General features: G+C 37.6%; 2 protein-coding genes across 2 annotated transcripts in view; both read right to left on the bottom strand.

The window, feature by feature from the left end:
* Positions 1-213: 213 nt before the first annotated feature.
* On the bottom strand, positions 214-10,230 carry irf8 (interferon regulatory factor 8). Its single transcript, XM_007243994.4, has 9 exons — positions 10,053-10,230; positions 9,774-9,941; positions 8,361-8,544; positions 8,087-8,190; positions 7,346-7,454; positions 2,250-2,297; positions 1,611-1,997; positions 1,408-1,523; positions 214-880 (listed from the first exon to the last, which is right to left on the bottom strand). The coding sequence occupies exons 2-9, from the start codon at positions 9,939-9,941 to the stop codon at positions 692-694; spliced, it is 1,305 nt and encodes a 434-aa protein (XP_007244056.1). The 5' UTR covers positions 10,053-10,230; the 3' UTR covers positions 214-691.
* A 5,307-nt stretch (positions 10,231-15,537) lies between these two features.
* dusp22a (dual specificity phosphatase 22a) overlaps positions 15,538-23,059 on the bottom strand; it is a 28,541-nt gene continuing 21,019 nt past the window's right edge. The window contains exon 7 of the mRNA XM_007243995.4: positions 15,538-16,932. Within this exon, the coding sequence (XP_007244057.3) occupies positions 16,735-16,932 (198 nt within the window). The 3' untranslated portion in view covers positions 15,538-16,734. The remainder of the gene's footprint in view (positions 16,933-23,059) is intronic.

Here is a 23,059-nt window from a genome sequence, read left to right as displayed (position 1 = left end):
CTTTATTTAATTCATTAAATTCTGTATCTTTTAACAATAGATTATTATTGTTGACTGATTATTAAATCATTAGCACTAGTCATTACTGTAACTATTAAAAAATCCATTTTATTTCAATGCATTTTGTCAAATAATAAAGTAAATTTTATATTTATTAACAAACTATCTATCTGCTAATGTTTATTCAGTTGTTCATTAAAAAAAACAATATAATATTTGTACAAAAATGTTTATTTCAAGAGTAATAATAAAAAAAATGCCAGGATAGTAAAACCTATCATCTCACAACAAACAATCTCTCATACAGAAAAGTAAAAAAAAAAAACACAAAGGATAAACGTAATACATTGGTCACATATGCAATTCCACAAACATCTTGCAAGAATTCTTGTCAAATTTTAAGCTTTAAAACTGAAAAAAAAAAAAAAAGTTTCCCTGAGAACATTTTCAGATTCATCTCTAATCTGCTGTCCATTCTGAGGACCTGAGAGAACACTGTGCTACATGTAGCTTTATCTAACTGCAGTTGTGCTAATGCTTCTTGCTGCCATGATTACAGACGTGTTGTGAAGAAATGTAAAAGAGTCTTCTACGAGTCTGCTGCTCTTCTTTACTGTCTACTTTTTAAAGAAGTCACTTTAAGTCAGTTTGTGAAGTTGCTCTGGATGTGCTCTGATCTCAGGGCAGTGCTTCAGGCAGTGATGGGCAGGTTGTCCCGGTAGCAGGGTGCCCGCTGGGAGGGGTAGTTGCACAGGTCCTGGTAAATGCGAGCCATCTGGTCACTGGCTATCTCGTCAGAGATCTCCAGGTTGCCGCTGCTGTACTGAGCTCTCCTGGTCATCACTGCTTCTAACAGCTGCTGGCAGTTCACTGCTGTGATCTAATCAGAGACAAAACACCATGTTTAAGACAAAAATACATTTCAAAAGGAAAATGTTTTGCCATAAAGCTACAGTCTGTACGTTTGTTCGATTTAGAGGCGTCTCTGGTGAGAGTGTGTAATTGCACAGAGCATGTGGAAGAGTACTTTTAATGCAGGTACATGTAAATACATTCCTGTTGTTGTTGAGCATATTAATTACCAGACTGTTTTTACACTTAATATCTTAGATGTTGCAGAGATGGTTCTGCCAGGACTCTGATCTCATTAATTACCTTATTTATAGTAGCTACTAAATAATTGATAGCATTTACTGAATAATTTATAGTAACAACTACATTTATAGCGGTACAATTAAATACTACATACTAAATACTTTAAAGGAGCTCCTTGATAAACATTTATTACTGTTGAAATTTAAGGGGTTAAAAGGATTTAACAAGATTAAACAGTACAACACTGTATACTGATACTGAACTGTACAGCTATATTTCAGGTGGACAATAGCAAAATATTCTCATTCTTACCTGCACAATAATTAGCTTGGTCTTGGCTGTGCTGAAGTCATTGAACTCCTCCCCGAAACACAGAGAGACTGTAGGATCTGGAGCTGGGTACTGATTATCCTGATACAGCTGGAGGGCTGAGGAACACAGAAATAAAGAAAAACACTGTAATAGGAGCACATGCACCAGTCCAGGCCGAACACCTTAATTAGAGCTGATCTTACCATGAAGAAAGCGGCTAGTATCAAAGATCTTCACCACAGCGTCTCTCTCCAGCTTGCTGGGCCCAGGGCCGTACTGTGCATCCTGCCCGCTCCAGAACACTCTGCTCTGGCACAGGCGCTTGATGAAGATGCCCTCCCGGTTGGCCCGCAGCAGCACGCCGCGCTCCAGGTGGCCGAAGAGCTTGCGGGTGATGTGGCGCTGCCGCTCGTGTTCGATGAGCTCCACGGGTGGGAAGCGCACGTTCTGGAGGGTGTCTGGGCCATACACCATGGGGTTGGACATGGGAGGCTGACCGGGAGAGATCCGACAGCCTTCTGGATGACTGATCAGAGTGCTGGTCATTAGCTTTCCTCCATAGTAGAAAGAGATCATCATCTGAGAGAAAGCTGTAGACACAGAGAGAATACATACTTGAGATTACTATCTACAATCTCACACTTTGGGCCTACACTTTTATAACTACATAACATAATGTACATATTAATAGGTGAATAATACATTAAGATTAATAAGTAAGATATTTACAACAATAAATAATAAATTAATAATTATCTTCATAATCTATGGTAAAAGTAAATGAAAATACACAACAAGCTTATACAAATAAATAACAACAAATGACAGCAGAGTCCACCTACCTGCATTAAAGGTATTTATTGGTGAAGGATCTTGCAGAATAGGGAGAGCTGTAAATAAAAAAAGAGAAGATAAAAAAAGATTATTATGAGTTATATTTTCACTTTTTTGCCTTTATAATAAACATATCTTAGCACTTTATACACACTTTTTAAATAATGTATTGTAATAACTAAAAATGTATGGTAGTTACTGAAAAATGTATTATTGTTGTAGTTATTAATAGTCTACGGCAGTTATTGATTACTTTAAGATAGTTACCATTAATGTATAATAGTAATTATTTGTAGTAGTCACTGGATAATTGATAGTACAGATTTCGAGTACTTACTAACAACTTATACTAGTTACTAATAATCGCATAATAGTATTTACTGGATAATGCATTTTATTATTAATGTATTGTAGTTATTGAGTAATTTATAGTAAAAACAAATAATATATTGTATTTACTGAAGAATTTATAGTAGTTACTATAATATATAATTGTCTATAGTGGTCACTCAATTTAGAGTACTTGCCATCATTTATACTAATAGTAATAATAATTATTTATTGTAGACACTTAATTGATAGTAGCAAATAAAAATGCATGTTAGCTAGAATTTCTAACAGTTACTAATAATTATTTTGTAGTTACTAATAATTTAGAGTAGCTACTCTTCTACAATTTATAACTGATAATGCACAGTAGCTACTGAAGCCTTTATAGTAGTTGCTTTTATAGTAGTTACTCAATTTACATTACATTACATTACATTACATTACATTTGGCAGACGCTTTTGTCCAAAGCGACTTACAATATTGAAGTGCAAATAATAGAAGAGGTTAAGTACAAAAATAATAGAAGTTAAAAATAAAGCATCTATAGATAGGGCCTTAAGGAGGTCAGAGGGAAATAATGGGATAGAGGAGTAGAGAAGAGGAAGAAGGAGATGAGGTTAGAATTAGTTAGTTTTTTAGAGGTGTTAGGAGAGTAAGTGCTCTTTGAAGAGCTCTGTCTTCAGGAGTTTCTTAAAGATAGCGAGAGATTCTCCTGATCTGGTAGTGGAAGGTAGTTTGTTCCACCATTGGGGAACTCTGTATGAGAACAGTCTGGATTGCTTTGTGTGAGTGTTTGGCAAAGCGAGGCGACGTTCATTGGAGGAGCGCAGCGGCCGGGAGGTAGCGTAAGCCTTCAGGAGCGAGTGCAGGTAGGAAGGAGCTGTTCTGTCATCACCTTGTAGGCGATTGTAAGCACTTTGAATTTGATGCGAGCAGCAACCGGTAGCCAGTGGAGCTCAATGAGCAGCGGAGTGACATGTGCCCGTTTTGGTTGGTTGAAGACCAAACGTGCTGCTGCATTCTGAATTATCTGTAGTGGTTTTACTACACAGGACGGGAGGCCAGTTAGTACGGCATTGCAGTAGTCGAGGCGTGAGATTACCACAGCTTGTACCAGGAGTTGGGTGGCCTGTTGCGTCAGAAACGGTCGAATTTTTCCGATGTTGTAAAGCGCAAAGCGGCAGGATCGAGCAACTGAGGCCACATGGTGCGTGAAGAGAAGCTGGTCATCAACCATGACACCCAGGTTCCTAGCAACCTTTGTCGGTGAGAGAGAGAGAGAGTCGATGGTTATATGGTTAAGTTGTGTTGAATAGAAGGTTTTGCTGGTATGACCAGAAGTTCAGTCTTTGAGAGGTTTAGTTGGAGGTGATGTTCCTTCATCCATGCGGATATGTCTGAGAGACACTGTGATATTCGTGCAGAGATTGAGTGATCATCTGGTGAGAACGACAGGTATAGCTGAGTGTCGTCAGCAAAGCAGTGGTAGGAAAAACCATGTGAGCGGATAACCCGACCTAGAGAGGTGGTGTATATTGAGAAGAGAAGAGGTCCCAGTACCGAACCCTGGGGAACCCCAGTGGGTAACGAGTGGGCTGGGGACAGCCGTCCTTGCCATGACACCCTGAACGAGCGACCAGTGAGGTACGATCTGAACCATGACAGCGCATTGTCTGAGATCCCCATGTTCGAGAGTATAGTTAGGAGGAAGTCATGGTTGACTGTGTCGAAAGCAGCCGAGAGGTCCAGCAGAATGAGCACTGAGGACTGTCCTGCAGCTCTAGCAGGTTTTAACGCTTCTGTCACAGACAACAGAGCCGTCTCAGTAGAGTGCCCTTTCTTGAAACCAGATTGGTTCTGGTCCAGGAGGTCATTTTGGGTGAGGAAGCCAGAGACTTGATTGAGAGCTGCTCTTTCTAATGTTTTAGAAAGAAAAGGCAGTAGTGAGACCGGTCTGTAGTTATCAACCTGGGCGGGGTTGAGAGAAGGCTTTTTAAGCAGTGGTGTGACCTGTGCTTGTTTAAAAGCAGTCGGGAACACATCAGATGTTAAAGAGGCATTGATTGTGTGAGTAATAGCCGGAATGATTGCAGGTGCAATGGTTTGCAGAAGGTCTGAAGGAATCGGGTCAAGTGGACACGTAGTAGGACGGCTACGCGTTAGGAGAGCCAGTGTCTCGTTCTCAGTGAGAGGAGCGAGGAATGAGGAGAAAGCGACGCCTTCGGTAGAGGGATACCGGGCAGCAGAGCATGATGTAGGACTGCTACATGTCGCATCAGTAAACTGTCTGCTGATAGCTGCCACTTTCCCAGTAAAGAATGAGGCAAGAGCTTCAGCCGTAAGGCAGGTAGCCTGAGGAGGAGGTGGAGGGTTGAGTAGTGTTTTGAATGTAGCAAATTCCGGGAGTCTGTGAGGGAGCTGATTTTTTTGTGATAGAATTCAGCTTTAGCAGCAGTGAGGCTGGCTGAAAAGAAGCCAGGAGCAGTTGGTAGTTTTTTAGGTCTGTCTGGTTTTGCTTTTTTGCCATTTTCTTTCAGCAGCTCTGAGTTTGGAGCGTAGTTCCCTGAGCGTGTCATTTTTGAGCCATGGCTGCGGTTTGCTTGGTTTAATGGCTCGAGATGTTTGAGGACAGAGGTCGTCCAAACAGGAGCTTAATGTGGAGCAAAGAGTATCAGTGGCATCATTAACATTGAGTGATGAAAATGAGCCTAATGGAGGCATATTGTCAGTCACCAGCGAGGAGTACTGGTCTGCTGAGAGATCTCGAAGATTTCGGCGGAACGAGACCATAGTAGGAGTAGCTGTGGGATTTTTCGAAATGCGAACGTTGAGTTGCATGAAGAAGTGGTCTGAGAGGTGTAGAGGAGTGACAGTTAAAGAGTCGGTGTCACAGTTACGAGTGAAGATCATGTCTAGATGTTTGCAAGCTTTATGTGTTGGGGGGCTCCAGATCGAAAGACTGCATGAGGGATGAGAAGTCTGTGAAGCTGTTACTGTCATGATGGATGTTCATATCCCCTAGAATGAGCATGGGACAATCTTGCTCGGGGATAGAAGACAGTAGCATGTCAAGTTCATGCGTGAACTCGCCCATTTATCCAGGAGGACGGTAGATGACAACGACAGTAAGTTTTGATGGAGTATTAACCAGTGTGGCATGATACTCGAACGAGTTGTATGAGTTTGCAGGTAATAGTGGAGTGTATTTTAAGCCATTCGCGAGCAATAGGACAGTTCCACCTCCTCGTCCTGAGAGACGAGAAGTATGGGTAAAGGAATAATTATTTGAAAGTGCCGCCGGAGTAGCAGTGTTTTCAGGTTTAATCCAGGTTTCAGTCAGAGCCAGTAGTTGTAGTGAGAGATGATTTGCATAAGAGGCGATGAAATCTGCTTTATTAACCGCCGACTGGCAGTTCCACAGCCCAACAGAGAATGAGGTAGTAGTGGGCGTGGCTTGCTTAAGAGGACGCAGGTTAGTATGGTCCTGGCGCCTATGTGTGTTTTTACGCCTTCTGTGCGTACCGGAGATGACAGGTATGTGATGGGAGCACATTTTGTGAGGCAGTAGGACGGGCTGCCTTGTCAGTGGCCTTGCTCGGTGGACTCGCGCAGGTAGACTCGCAGGTCTTTACCCGAGTTAGGTCTTCACACGAGAGGGTCTTCACACAACAGCTGACGCCTCGGCGAGTGTGAGTGACGATATAGGAGTCTGAATTTGCGCGCAGGTGCGGGCGATATAGGAAATCAGCTCCACCAGGCTGTCTTTTAAAGCGTGAGTAACGCCCCTGAGGTGTGTAGACAGAGAATGTGTGAATGAGGGGGTTTGCCACGCCCCGCTCAAGTGAGAATCGCTCAGCCTTGTCCGAAAAAGCGCCCTGAAAAGCGCGTTTGCTGTTGCTCTTACAGCGTAGCTGCAGTTAAAATGGAGTAAAAAGCGCAGTCTGGTGTAGCTTCAGTTCCTGTTTGCTCTCGTAGTGTGCCTGCTCGTAGTGTGCCCGCTCTTAATTTAGAGTACTTACAATTTATAATAGTATATTTAGTACATTTATAGTAGAAACTGCATAATTGAAAGTTTCTACTAAAACATATAGTAGTTACTGAATAATACTGAATAAACAGTTACAAATTATTCGTAGCTATTAATAATTTACAGTAGATACTGTACAATGTAATGTAGCTGCTCATAATTTCTAGTAGTTACTATCAATACATAGGAGAAAACTAATAATGTATAGTAGTTACTGAATAATTCAGAGTAGATACTGAAGGATTTAGTTAGTATTAATGTAAAGTATTTGCTGGGTGACTTATTGTGGTTACTCAGAAACATAGAAGTAGATTTCCACTTTCCGCATTTAAAAAAATGTGACCCTTAACACATAATTTCATGCAGCAAAATCTTATTCAGCTCTTCTAGCCAATGCTCATGGGACCAACAAAGACAGAAGCTAAGTCAGCAACGTTCTAACGGAAATTAGCCAATCTGTCTCCCTTAGCATGCAAAACTGAACACAAGCTTTTTTAGCTCTTATTTAAGTAGACCAGTACCATGCCTTTCACACAACTGAGTAACAATGAAACCTGCTGACGGCGGCTTTACAGGTCCATTAACAAAGAAAATGCATCAGAACTTTAGGCAGCACTTTAAATTATAGGAAAAAAGGGAGTTAGATTGCTCGTATTAAACTGTACTGTCTGTGGTAGTTTGTTCCCGTTTTCCCACGCAGTGTATATGTCAGTAAGGGTGTTTTGGTCAGAGCATAATGGTCTTACCGCTGGGCGAGCCCTGGTGCCACCACTCCTGCGGGGACTGCAGGTTGCTGTTCTCATCTATTGGAGAATGGCTCCTCTTGATAATGCTCATGTATTCGTCGCTTGGTGTCTGCACATATTAAAAGAATGGCTGTTCAGTTCAGTGCAGAACTATATAGTAATGTAGTAATATATTTATTAGGGGTGGGTGATATGGACCTAAACAAATATCACAATGTTTTAGAATATTTTGCTGTAATAATGCTCTTGGTAATAAGACAAAATATATTGTTGCCAATGTTAACAAATGTAACAAACAAACCATTTAATGCAACATGCTTATAAACTGCAAACAAACAATTATACAAAATTATATAGTCAACACTTTACAGCAAATTGCAAATCTATTACTATTGTCTTATATATTTTTTTATATTTATAAAAAAAATTATGATATTATTGTGTATAAAAGTATATGGTACATCCCTAATTAATTAAGTCATGATACAGTATTTAAACCAGATGACTGAGCATGCACCTTGTATTTCCATTTCATATATATATATTGTAAATGTGGAAGCTGTTCTATACATGATATTTTAATTTCATGATGAATTGACCAATAGAAATTCTCGAAAATTGTTTAAAAACATGACATAAAAATGTTTTACATGTATTTTCCTTCTCCTGTATAGCTGCTATTTTAAAATAGTGGTATTGTTAATGCCAATTCCATTACAGAAATTGGACTAAAGCTCTCACCTCTTTAATGAGTCTGTCTAGGTCTGTATTTGCTTGACTGCACTCCATCTCAGACCCTTCAGGTGGGCAGCTCATGTTCAAGGTAGTGGTGGCACTTTTACACACTGTAGAAAGACATAATTATGTTATCTTTGGTCAAAACAGATATTACCTAAAAGCCTCTAAGCTCTAATTAATTTTACTCCACTAGAAAGATGCATTAGGCTCATATGAGTGAACACAGTGAACTTTTCTGTAGCTTAAATATGAAGAAAAGTCTCAAACACACACTTACACTTCTGCTCCTCCTCGGGGACAATCCTGTACACTTTGTAGGGCTCTGAGATGTCCAGCTGTGAGCGTTCTGTCACCTCCTCAAAATCGGGGCTCTTGTTCAGAGCACATCTCAGCCGGGTCTTCCATGTAGCCGGTTCAGCTTTGTCTCCCTCTTTAAATTTTCCCTTAAACACCGCCCAAGCCTAGAGGAACCAAGGTATTAAATATGTATATATATATATAGTTATGATATTGTTGTAATAAATTATATAAAAGTAAACTAACTGCAAATAATGTAATTAGCACAATGTGTTTAAATGTCACATGCATACAAAAGGCCTACAACACTTTTTATGCAGTTTTATTGTAATTAGTCCATTAACATCTCCAATAGGGTGGATTATTCTGTAACCATATTAACTACAATACAAATCTGCTGACTTTTTCGTAAGGTACAGAAAAAAATCTTGTTTGTGTATTCTCTGATTGTTGATGCTTTAATTGAATAATATAATGTGCATTACTTTAAATCACTCTACAAATGCTGATGTTGGCATATTCACAACACTACAATTCTATTTAAATTCTATTTAAAAGAGGGTGCACTTACTGCACACATGCATTAACATATATAGAAAGGTCTATAAAGGATTATATGCACATTGATTCAATGCATAAATAAATAAGATATTAGTAGAGATCAGTTCCTAGGTGTTGTTAAAATACTTCTTCATAACTGGATTTTACTGCTGCAGTCTTTTCTTCCACTGAACTATTTATATGTAAACTAGTCCGTCTGCTATCTGCAGTGCACTTAAACACCACCAGATGGCAGTAGTGTGTGCTTAAGCAGCCAGCATGAGCTGCATTCTGAGAGGTTCCAGAGCTGAAATAACAAATAAGATGCAGAGCTTTCATACCTCAAATAAATCAAAGAAAACAAGTTCATATTCATTGTGTTTTAAAAGTTTTTATGCATCTTGGCATGTTCTCCTCCACCAATCTTATACACTGCTTTTGGATAACTTTATGCCTTTACTCCTGGTGCAAAAATTCAAGCAGTTCAGCTTAGTTTGAAGGCTTGTGATCATCCACCTTCCTCTTGATTATATTCCAGAGATTTTAATTTGGTAAACTCATTATTTTTTTAGTGGTCTATAGGAATTAAATTGAACTTTAAAACAATGTTTGGATTGTGTTGAACACAATTTAAAACATTTAATACTGCATAAAAATTATATAGGATAATTTATTGCAAACTTTATATGACATTTCTTTGTCTTTATTATATATTTTAAGCTATTTTTGTATTATATTCTGTGCTTTCTGTGTGGCTGCAGCGTGTGAATTTCTCTATAGTATAAATAAAGTGATATCTAAAATCCACAAATGAGAAAAATACATTTTTGTTTTAATAAAGAGAGATGCTTACTTTGAAAATGGACGCATCCACCTCTTGGTTGTAGTCCTGCTTTCCAGCGTGTTTCCACGGTATTCTGAACATGGTGTGATACTCATCTTCCCACAGAAGCCCAGAGTAAATATTACTGTTGATCTGCTCGATCAGCCACTGCTTCAGTCTGCGCCCTCCTGGATTCATCTTTAAACCCATTCAAAACACAGGATTCAATAAGTGACGCACTGAATACTCAATACTACTCAATAATATCTGTAGTTCCGCTCTTCTGCAGCTCTGCTCTGGGTTACTCACCTCGGCTCAGTGATCACTATGCTCTGCACTGACTGCTGATCTGAAGATCTGAGGAGATTTATTTTGGGGGAAAGAAAGTATGTCTGTTCATTTTGTGTGAATGGAGCTCGTGGCCACGCCCCCGCTCCCCCGCATCCAATCAAAACACGCCCACCGACGTGACGCCTCCAGCACGGAAAACTTCTTAGAAGCGGAGGCATTTACAAGAAATCGCCTTTCCCTCAGTCGGAGGTTCTCAGGCGGCTGGGGTGGGCTTCACTTCCATGGAAAAGGGACTTTACAACCTTCAGCATGTACTCATCTAACCAGCCTCTGGATCCAGCTGATTTACTCTCTCATTTAAAAACCTTTACTGTAAATATTCACAGCACCTTTATTTTACCTTCAGAATCAATTCACAGCTAAATAATCCAATTAAATAAAGGTTATTTCACTTAAATAGCTGTGACATGCTCTGATAACTGAAAACAGGGTAAAATGAAATAATAAAAAAATAAAATAGAAACAGAAGTATGAAAATTATAAATACATAAATAAATAATATACACTGCCAGTAAAACTTTTTGGATAACCCCCATTTTTCCACTTTATTTTTACCAATTAAGCTCTTCAGATCCAGTCAATAACCAGACATAGGCCTGTCATGATAGCATTTTTTGTGGACGATATATATTATGACATTCATACAAAGCATTTATACCATTTTAAATACAACAAAATTTCAAATAATCAAACTTTGGGAAATTTATACTCTTTTCTTTACCTACTGCAGTCCACACCGTGTGCATGGAGTTGCAGTTATTGAAGATATTTTTACAGCATTATTAGCTAAAATACTGTTCTCTGCTATATATATGTAAACAAATATTCAAATAAACACAACAGATAATATCACAATTATCAAATATTACTAAGGTAGTGTGCATTTAGTGTTTGATAAGTCGATAATGTAATTATTGTGACAGGCCTAACCAGACAAAATACAAAATGTATACATTTGTAAATATGAACTAAAAAGAGGTGAAAACAAACAAAACATTTAATGTAACATGATTACAAACAATTATATAGTCTATAGTCTACATAAACAAACAAAATTATATAGTCAACACTTCAAAGCAAATAGCAAAAACAAATACTATCTATATTACTTATAGTCATATAGATGTTTTGTATTGTTTCATACTATAATGATCCATATTATTGTGTATAATACTATATGCCACATCCCTAATGTTTAATGTCATGATACATTATTTAAACCAGATGTCATTTTATATACATAATGTGAATCTGCAAGTTGTTCTTTACATAATATTGTCATTTCATGATGAATGGAATGGAAATTAATAAACATACACTACTGGTCAATTTTTTTTGCCATTTAAGCTCTTCAGGTCCAGTCAGGAACCAGAAATTATACAAAATGTGTACATTTGTACAAATTAACTTAAACAAAAGAGAAAAAATGTAGTTTTGTAATTTCTTTCTATCTAAAAAATGAGAAAAATATATATTTTAGATTACAGTATATGCAATGGTGAAAATAAATGCTATAAATGCCAATGTTTAATTTTGTTTGGTTTCAGTTTTGGCCAGCAATTTTTGCATCACAAAAATATATTACACGTTATTAACTGACAATGCATCTATTCCACATTCCTTAGAGCGGATAAAGGAAAAACTTTTCCTGATTACCATCACTGTCCAATAACAACACCCACAAAATCTCCAAAATGGTGATTTTACATGAAAAGGCACACATCTTTAAATAAACGTCAGTAAAAAAAGAGGCTATTCCATGTAGGCTAAAATATGAGCATTTAAATCTGTCTATGGATACTTACATATTATTATTTACACAGTGTACCAAGCAGCTATAATAGAAAAAAAAAAATCACTGGACAACAGCTATATGACTTTCCAATCTCCATTCAAAATGCTGTTTACTAGGTTTAGGCTTAGACTAGGTTCATTTCTGTATAAGAAACTGCCCCTATAGGCTTAATTTAATTGTATGTATTTATTTAAATATTTGGGCTGTATGAGTGAATGAATTTAAAATGAGGACTGGCTGAATGCAATCAAATAATCACAACAATGTGCTCACTTGTACAGTAAAGCCTTCCCAGAAGACATTTATTTACAGCATTTGAATGAGTGAAATACATGTGAGTCATTTTACACAGGTTGGTGAATGCAGTGTTGTGTGGGAGTCGTGCACATCAGGGGTGATATTTCCCAGCCAGGAAACTGAACCCCAGTCTACCACAGGTAAGGTGGTGATGTTACCCACTACTTAAACCAGCCACACGTCTCAGAGTGTGGAGGCTGTCATTGCTTTAAAGGGGAATAAACTTTGTTTTAAACTGTTGATTACAGAAGAAACATAGGAGAAACAAGTGCCCACAAACCTATGGAGATATTATTGGTTTCTCTGACAGGTTTAAAGCCATGTCTCGAACTGCATTCATCATTTTGAATGGGGAATAAGTGAATAATAGTTCAGGTTAGGCCTGTTTTAATATAATTATATTATCACCTTATCCTACGTTAAATGGACATGATCTCAATCGTTTTTGCTGGCCTCAATAAAGCTCAGTGGATTTATTTTATGTTTGCTTTACCTATTTAGGAGATTTAAGCATGTTCACATTCAAATTCCAAAATGTAAATATTCTCAATAATAAAAAGTTCACTGCTTTTTAAAAGCAATGTGTAAATACATTAATATGCAGTTATATTATAATATGAATTTAAGTGACAGTAAATGAATTTTAAATGAAAATAATATTGTTTATCGCAGTAATTTCTGGGACATTATAATATTATCGAAAAAAAAAAAAAAACATGTAGTGTTTATTTTCCAGACAGGAATCAAGCCTAGTGTAGGACTACATAAATTATTTTGAATGAAGATTCTCCACTACAAGCTTAATATTGTCCAGGATTGGTTTCACAATAATTACACTATCAACAATATAGAGATATTTTATTACATTTTATACATTACAATACATTTTTCTAAAATCAATATTAATTATTGTGCTGACTTACTGAGAAGATCCCATTTAAACAATGTCATTGTTTGTTGACTTAGATTAAACAGTGGTTTTATTTTATGTTTTTTATTTAGGGTATAATAACGGATGAATAAAGTTCACTGCCCCTTAAAAGTAATGTGTAAATGCAATAATATCCTATTATATCATGATATCCTTATATAATTGGCACTAAATGATCATAAATGACAATGTATTGTTTATCTCATTATTTCTTGGACAACATATCGTCAGAAAAAGGTAATTTAGGCCTAGTCTAAAAACTTCTGGACATCTAGTGTTGGTTTTCTAGACAGGAATTAAGCCTAGTTTTGGACTACATTCATTGATTTAAATAATATTTTTATATTATTATAAGCAAAACATGGTCCATGATAGACCTGTCACAATAATTATGTTATGACTTTCCATACAATATATGCACATAACCTCAATGAATTTAGCTGACCTCAATATAATCCATTTTGTGGTTACTTAATGAGAAGAGACCATTAACCTGAATGTCCTGGTTTGTTGATAATGTTCAAAACAAAATTATATACTTACTGTTCTTTAAAATGAATGCATTCATTATTATGATATTATACTGTTATATAATTCTGTGGCACTAAATGGTCATAGATGAAATTTCTATAGTTTATTGCATTTAATTCTGGGACATTATCCAAAAAATGTTGGTTATCGTGACAGGCCGAATCCAGGAAAAGGCCTAATCATTTTCTGGAAACAAACAAAAAAATGGCTGTAGTGCCGATATAGGCCCAAGTCTACAATGTGTAATGGAATATAACAGTGTGATTGTAGGTGATCATGTTCTGAAACAGTTAATCTTTCATGCCAACCTGAAGTCTAACCTGTAGCCAGGAAGTTAAATATCATCTGGAAACCAAGAAAAGCGGATCTTGGAAAGTGGAGGTCACATGTACTTGGTTCGTTTCAGGATGTGAGCACAGGTTGAGGTTTTGTTCATCACTGAGGTGGAGGTGTTCTTTTTTATACAGGCTTTGTGAGCTGGGGGAAGCTGGGGATGGCATCCACTGTAATGATGAAAAGCAAAGAATGCTCCTCTATTTCAGCTGTGCGGGGTCTTCTCAAACTGGTCTTCAGGTCCCCCAAGACCTGGTTCTTTCCATGGTTCTGTTTAGGCCCAACCAATAACATGTGGAGACTGACCAAAAATGTGGACTGGCCTTGATTAGCAGTTTGAGAACCACTGTTGTAGACCTATGGACAGTGTCTGAGGAATAAAACATGTCACGCACCTTGTTTACGAACACCTGGGCCAAAATTCTGTGTAAAAATCTTTTAAGATCTACTCTAAAGTAACAACATTAATATAAATAGAGAAATTGTTGTACATTTTATACAGTTTTCTGTGTATGTTTTTTTTTCAGTGTTGCCTGGTTAAGTTAAATAATTGTTTGGTTATTTATGCTTTTATATATAATTTGGACATTTAAAATATTTATTTAGGTATTTTTATAAAAATATTAAGTGTCTGAGAATTCCCTGTTCACCCAGCCTGGGACAATGCAAAAACCTTTAAGACAGTAATATTTCATTTTAGTGACATACTGCTAAGCATCAATGCACACATAACTAAATATGAATTAAGTAATTACTTAACAATTGTTAGCATAAGCCCCAGTACCTTTCTTCCCAAAACCAATGGACTGAAGACACTTACTGCATGTTAACATTTAAAAATATTAATTTCACTTATTTATCCTATTGTCTACTTATTTAGCTGAGTAAAGCTTAAGGTGTTCACCTTGCCATGGTAAAATATCACAAAGGAAAATCAAAATGTATCTTTAAAACATGTAAACTTTAGGTCAACAACGTTGACCTACATTTCATTAAATGCCAATTTTTGCAATTGTCCACCCTGCCAGGCAGCTCACCATGAAGTGATTAATCTGGAAAATAGTCATATAAATACGATGAATAGTCTGAAACTTACTAGGGCCAAAAGGCACAGTATTTTTATAATGAGCCATTTGGGTTTCTTTAAAAAATGCATCCCAGCACAAAGATACTGAAAGCCAGCAAGCAAGCCAGATTTGTTTCTCAAATCAGATAATTGAGATGACTCTCTGCACTGTTATTTGCAAGTGATCTGACAGGATTTGCTTTTCTGAACATCACAAAATTCTGCACATGAGTTCATGTGGTAAAGAGGTTGCGTCAGTAACTAACATTTGCCGAATCCAATTCAATTGTAATCACATTTCACATTTCAAACCCTCTACAAATGTGTTTTAGATCTGATTACTTGCCTGAATACATTCTAGATATGCCAAAAATCTGATTTGGGCTAGCAGTCTGAACAAAGCCTATGATGCTTTAGAGTTGGTAGCCAGTACTATAGAGACAGAAGCAGTAAATGCATGGATTAGTAAAAGAAACCTTTCTTTTATGAATACGGTTCATAAATAGTGTTTAATAACATAAGATTTGCACAGAACAGAAGTACAAATTTCTGTACTATAAAGGTGTGAATAATTTACAGTGTACTCTGACAACAGAGCTTGTACCATTTTAGGTTCAACAACAGGGCTGGGTTCCATTGCTTCTTTAAAAACAACAAGTCAGTCTCTCAATCGCTCGTCCTTGTGCACAAAAAGGGAAAACCAAAACAAACCAATAAAACACTCATTATAAATTCAGTCACTAATCACCCAAAGTTGCATATTGGCTTTTTTAAGGTAGTCTTCCTGGATCTACTAACTTTAAAGCAAACGGTTTGGATGTTCTCTGCTTTTATATTCAAGGGTTAAATTATATGGTATTTCAGGCCAGTGTATTTAAAGGCTTAAACTAAGAGCTAGTGCAAGTGGCAGTGCTGATTCTAGTTTAAGCAGCTAAGCTTGATGTAGATTAAATTACAGGTAAGCAGCAATTAGAGGTGTAAGGGTATGTATATTTGTAGTGAACTAGCATGATACAGGAGTCATGGTTCAGGGTGATACGTTGCTATTGGGGTAAATACAGCAATTCCATAAACTGTAAGCTATTGGAATGGCATTTCACTGTGTGTTAACTGTAGTGGTTTAGATAGATTATAGATAGTGTTGCTGTACCCCTCCTGTTCCTTTTCCCTCTCTATTCTCTATGCCTCTTGTTACCACATATAGAGAGAGTGACTCACACATTTTTCTTTAAACTTTATCTGTCACTGCTCTTACCTGTGGATTTAAAATGATGGAAAATGAACAAATATTTGACATATACAATGGCTTTAGCATCTTATTTTATTGATTATATTTTAATAAACATAATATCTGTTATAACTACCTGAGTGGGGCATTATACAGCACTAGACGGAGCCGACTATAACTTACACAAGTGTAAGTCTGTTTATATTAAATAAATAAAAAATAGTCTTATATATTTTTTTTGTCATTGTTTTGTGCTTTATACCATACTTGAACTAAACCATGATGTCTAAAACACAATGTAAACCAAACTATGACTTTTGTGTACCCCTAGCAGCAACCATTATAAGTCTGAGTGATTAGTAAGGTAAAGTGACAGGGATGAGTTTTTGGGGGGTCTTAATGGGTTGTGGGGTTTGGGGTGTGTGTAGATGGGTGTAGATGGGGTGCTGAAAAAAGCACTCATCTATTAAAGCCTGAGCTGCTGTAACGGTCATATGGCACAGAGTAGACGCTGGTGGACTGGTTCATCCAGTCGTGATTTCCTCGTCTCTGTCGTTCCTGAGCCTGCTGTTCTGCATACTGGACCAACAAGGCTGCCACCTGATCCTGATCTCTGAATGTACTGGATCTGTAGGTCATTCGCAGCCAAGTACGATACTGAGAGAGAGAGAGAGAGAGAGAGAGAGAGAGAGAGAGAGAGAGAGATACAATAAGAAAAATGATAAAACTTACAAATTTCAAGCAATACAAAAGTATTAGGTTGGTTCTAATCCCTTGGTCATATTGATGAGCCATCTGTGAAACAAAAGATGATGAATTTCTACAGTGACAGACAAAGTACACAAATCCTGTACTTGAGAGACTCTGTAAATATTTACTAAGTACTCTGTGTATATTTCTACTCAAGTTTTTAAATCTCAAGTTTTTAATCTCATTCCATTGTTTTTTCATTCATTTAAAAATGTCTAGTTGTGGTCTCTAGTATGAATAAATGCCATGTGAGCTGTTTTTTGTTAAAAAAAAAAAAGTTTCGGGGATTTAATATAGCGGTGCTTAATTCAGTGGAGGAGTTGGGGGGAGGGTGACAACATTTTAAAATAAAGACATTTCACACATACACATAAACTTTCTCCGTCTTTGTAATGTCGTTTGTTACTTTACAACATGTGTAATGCTCTGCTAAATGCAGTTCAGCCACTGAGCTAGTCTTAGAGTCTCTGTAAAATGCGAAATCCACCGGAGATCCTATGCAAACCTATATACACAGAGATTGGATTTTTACTTTTAGCTAGTGTAAACAGAACTGTTTTAAACATACACCTTCCTATCTCAATTGTACTTCGCTGGTGGTGTTCCATAGACACATTTCAACCATATGTTCCTTAAGTCTACATTACTGGGCAAAGCAAATAAAAATGTTGTGTTATTTGCACAAATAACACAGGAACACATTATTAACATGTTAAACGTGGACTACCAGAACTCAGTGTTCTTTGTTACTGTCTAACACAGGTACTAGGCCACTGTTACACGATAGTCAATTTTATTTGCTTCATCTATGAGTAGTCCTAATATTTTTGGTTAGCATGCCATGTTCCCTGGAAGCTAAAGAACACTGCACTGACCTACGGGATATGCATGATTATTACCATCCACTGCACTGTCCACTGTAGGTGGTAATGCCCTTGCACTTAACACTGTGGCCTGAGGAATGTTAAATATTCACAAACCTTAAAAAATACTAAAATGTCCCACCCATCTATCACCCACTATCAGGCCTCTTAATGTCACCTTGCCATGAGCATGTTGGCCAGTGTTCAGTTAACCTCACTCACATGATAACACCCTAGAACCTATACTTGGTATACGTGTGGGTGTTCTCAAGATGTCCCCTGAGGTAACAGTTATTGATCAGTTTACATACTGCTATCCCATGACTTTTGGCATGTCAGAGTAGTTCAGAACTGCACTTAACTCTGAGCAGATCTTGCTGTTTTCCAATCTTTTAAGCAAAGAAAACAGAACAAAAACCCTATCATGGTTCATTAGAGCCCACCAAATGTGCAACAGACCTGAAGTTCCCCACAATCTAACACTGGCAGCTGACCACAGAAACTACTGAGAGGTTATAAAACCTTACGGCCCACTCAAATGGACCAAAGCCAAGAAAACTAACACAACACTTTCACTTTTCACAACAGCACCAGGTCTAACTAGGCTATTCACTGAATATAGAGCTAGAGTGTCTGCAGTCATGGTCTGCTTCTTTCCATAAAAATCTGATTCAGAGTCAGCTGTTCATCAGGGTGTATTAGGGTCTGGCGAGAAGATGTAATTAGACTGGGGTACAGATGAGGACAGAACGGGAATTCCCTGTCTTGAAGCCCTGCAGTGGGAGTAAGGTAGAATTTGGAGGGAGGAAGGACTTCCCGTCACTCTCCATGTAGGCATTTCTTCCCGGACGGTGAGGAAAAAAAAGAAAGAAAAAGGAGGAAAAAAAAGAAAACATTCACTCATGCTGAGGACAAGCCTCTCAGGAGTACCAATACTGTGGCAGAGCGTCATTGGCCAGAATACTCTTTGAACTCAACCACTGTATGATAAGATTAAATCATGTATAAACATTTATATTAATAAGGTCATAAAAACATTACAGATCAGTTAGATGTTTCTTTTGTCTATTCATTAATATATTATCAGCACTTAAACAACAAAAAGCATGTAGCATTAATATTGGTAATAGGGATGCACTTCATATTTGGCATCAAAATATAACCAAATATTTGGTGTAAAGACCAAAAATGTATACAGAACAATATATTTATTTGAAGTCACAATGCAGTGTTTCCTTGGATAGAAGAAAGGAGATTTTCTTCTATTAGAAAAGTGGCATCAGCAGGCCCACACCCTCCAGCCCAAGGCAATGCTTAGAGAACTGCTGTATACAAAGCAGACAGTGAGGGAGAGAGCCGTCAGGGAGCTAAAAACGACAGGTTTAAGTTCATTTTTATGCTTTAATTGAAACTCAATAAAGTGATCAGAACTCCTTATCATGCTCTGTATCTGTTCAATACTGTTTCACATTTTAGGCTTTATTTGCAACAACAACAAAAATATTTTAAGCATCACTTATCACATTCTATAAGTTTACTATCCTTTCACAGATTTGTGGTTTTCCAGCTGAAAGATGCAACGGGTTTAGGAAAGTAGCCTTAGCATTTGTTTGTTTACCAAATCACTGGTTTTCTCTGTCTAAATTTTCTCACACGTGACACGTGAACAGCACTTCCTGAGGTAACTGTATTGTGTTTTCTTGGTTTGTCTGCTGTTGTCTGCCTGTTGTGCCTCAAGACCGGAGCACATGAGATTATGTGCACTGCACACCTTAATAGGATAGGAATAACACTTTATTGGTAGTGCAGGGCAAATGTTTAGAGGCAGGCCCACCTAGAAGCTAAACAGGTAGGCAGGTAGATTTCCTTTTTATCCGTCACAGTTTATTTAAGAAAACCCTACACATAGAGACAACAGACCAATGACTGTGAAGTCATACAGATCTTTTCTTTGTAGTTTACCAGAAGCCCGAAATAACTAGTATACCACCCAACCTAATTCTAGGCCAAATTAGTGTTTTTATACTACTTAGAACATACCAATTCCCTGACATGGGTGAAAAAATGGTTTTACTACATATAAAAATATACATTTAACAAAAATACAAATATTGCATATTCACAGTTGCAACTTCCTGAACTACATGCATGCTGTAATTTAAATTATAAATATTATTTCTCTCTTTTTACAGGTTTGAACCCCCTACAAGGATGGACTCTCCCAGGTAAGTAAACACTTTGAGCTACATTTACGGCATTTAGCTGATGCTCTTATCCAGAGTGACTTAACAAGTTTGTTCTTACTTCAGAGGTGGGCCATTGTAGTATCAAGAGTCTTGCCCAAGGACTTTTTGGGTGTAGCACAGCATAGTTACCCAAACTGGGAATTGAACCCCAGTCTCCCACATGATGTGGTAAGCTCATAAGCAGGCAGTTGTGTTATTTACTGCACCACACCAACCACTAAAGTTACCGTTAGTTATTCTTTTAAGTCTTATTATGGTGATGAATAAGTTTGTATCCTACTTCATTACAGCACACCAACCAAGCATCTTACAAAACCACTATTCTGACGTTTGCAGACAGGGCTTTTTATTCTTGAGCTGTACAAATTATTCACACCATCTTAGGCAGAAGCCCCAGGACACTGTCTGAAATGTACTATTTGGACAAAAATGTTGGGACCCCTGCTCATTCATGACTTCTTCCAAAATCAAGGGTGTTCAAACTTTTTTCTGTTTTTGCTTTTTTTTAGTGCCTCTACTGTCCAGGAAATGCTTTCTACTTGACTTTACATCATTGCTGTAAAGATTTAATTGCGATCAGCGACTGCTGAAAGGTTCTATTGTGGCAGTGTTGGCTTAGCAGTTTGAGAAATGGGTTAGTGATGACAGCATTGTGAGTTTAATACCCACGTTTGGAAAGCTGCCACTGTTGTGCCCTTAAGAAAAGCCCTTACCCCTCTGTAAACTGTTCCTCAGCTGCCCACCTTTCTCAAAAGTATTGGAATGAGGCACCATTTTTCTTTACAGAACTTTACAGAAAGTCTTACTCTATTGACAATACTTCTCTACAGAGACTAGACAGGCTGTGCATACAGCAGTGTGTGCATAAAAGTTGCTAAATACATTCATTAGAAGGGGTAAGGAGTGTTCTCAAACATTTGAATAGTGCATAAGGAAGTATGCAGAACTGAGAACAGTCCAGAACAAAAAGCAATTAGGTTGAACACTGCCTGCAACTAAATGATGAAGAATGCAGATTACACAGAAAATGAGAAAAAAGAATGCCTGCCTGCAACCAGTTTCCCATTCTGGTCAGTGAAAATGACTGTGGTTGGTGACAAAGAAATTACTAAATTACTAGACGTAAAATCACCAAAACCTCCAAATAGGAGAGGCAACCTGCTGTAAACCTTTTGTCAGCATATGATGAAATGGCAAGTCTGGGACGCCAGACTTCACTGTTGAGCCTTCTGGAGGTGTCGTGGGCCTAATTCAGCGAAACACTGACGAAGGAAGGTGCCTGCCTGATGACCCCTGAGAAGAGCTTGCACTGAAGTTTGTGTTAGAGTTTGGATGAAGGGGATTGGTGTGGTCCTGCTCTTGTAATAATTTGTCTTGTGAGTTTTTGTAGACGCCTGAGTACTTGGCAGTTGAGGCACGGACCATGAACATAGTTCGCTATGCTTCTGGATTCTTATCGAGCCAGTATCAGATGGTAGTGGTTGCTGTGTTCTGCTCACGCAACTTATAATGTGATTTATTGTGTGTGATTGTGCTTAGGTAAGTGTGTTGTTGCCATAGTTAAAGGAAGTGAGCTTAGATTAAGGAGGGATTCTGTTTGTTCAAAGGTTATTTTTTGGTAGGTCTGTTACTTGGCAGTTGAGGCAATGGACCATGAACATAGTGTTAGGCTGTGCTTCTGGATTCTTGTCGAGCCAGTATCAGATTGTGGTGGTTTTGCTATTGTTGTTAGTTGAGTGAGTAGTAGATCCTGGCTGAGCCCTATGCATAACCCCAGCTGTTAGGTGCAGGATTTGTCAATTTCCTGTATTATATTACTAATTCTAACGACCCATGATAGGAACATTAGTTTATGAAAAATACAGCAAACCAATTTGTGTAATCATGAGAAGGCAATATCCTGGGGTATGTACAATAGTTCTGTGAAACTTATTTACTTATTACTGTTGATGATGTAACTGGTAAAGTTGACAGCAGATTATTTCAGATTGTAAATCAGTTGGACATTACATTAAAACCACCTGCCAAATATTGTGTAGGTCCCTCTTTCATCACTAAAATAGCTCTGACCCATCAAGGCAACGTTACAGATATCTGCCACTAAGATCCTTTAAGTCCTGTGCGTTTTTAGGGATCCTTGCACTGTATCTCATGTTCTTCTTCCTTAGAGCACATTTGTGAGAGAGTTACTAACTACTAAATAATGAAAAATAATGCCACAATTATCTGGCCCTCATTTAGCAATCACAGTTCAGTTCTTATGAAAGTGTTTTAGATTCTTAAACTTGCCCATTTTTCCTGATTCCAACACATCACCTTCAAGAACCTTAAATGAAAGTTCACTTCCTACCTAGTATGTAGATCCAACCTCTTGACCAAGATAATGGCTGGGGGTTTACTAGATAAACTAAGGTCAGCAAATACCAGACGTAGAAATGGAAGAATATAATTTGGTATTGTTTTTTTTAGACCAGGCAAACATTCAATGATCTGCCTATAATTTAGCCGACCTTAATGGCTAGAGCCAGATTATACAAATCATCAGACTTCACTCCACACGGTTTACTTACAAAATGTGTAATACTAACCAACTTAGTGGAGGAATCAGAGTAAAGTCTTAAACACCACTAACCAGATTCCCTTTTGACAGTACATAACCTAGTACAGCGAGTACTGAACACAGCATATATAGTGTGGTCAGTGGTTAGTTTTTATAAGCTCTGTTTGACAAAGACTAAGGTGTGGTTGATTGAAAAAAGTAAAGTTTTTTTCAACTTGAGAAACACATTAACACTAGCACTGAACATTAATGTGATTGTCTGTATTAAGGGTATTGTTAAAGGTTATTGGTAAAGCCAGAATTCAGTATATGCTCCATAACCATTTATAGGTTCATCTCTAATTAGATTTAACTTGGGCGGGCTG

The sequence above is a fragment of the Astyanax mexicanus genome, chromosome 9 (genome assembly GCF_023375975.1).
Source record: "Astyanax mexicanus isolate ESR-SI-001 chromosome 9, AstMex3_surface, whole genome shotgun sequence".
NCBI classification, from domain to species: Eukaryota; Metazoa; Chordata; class Actinopteri; order Characiformes; family Acestrorhamphidae; genus Astyanax; species Astyanax mexicanus.
This window is presented reverse-complemented; position numbering and strand designations above follow the sequence as displayed.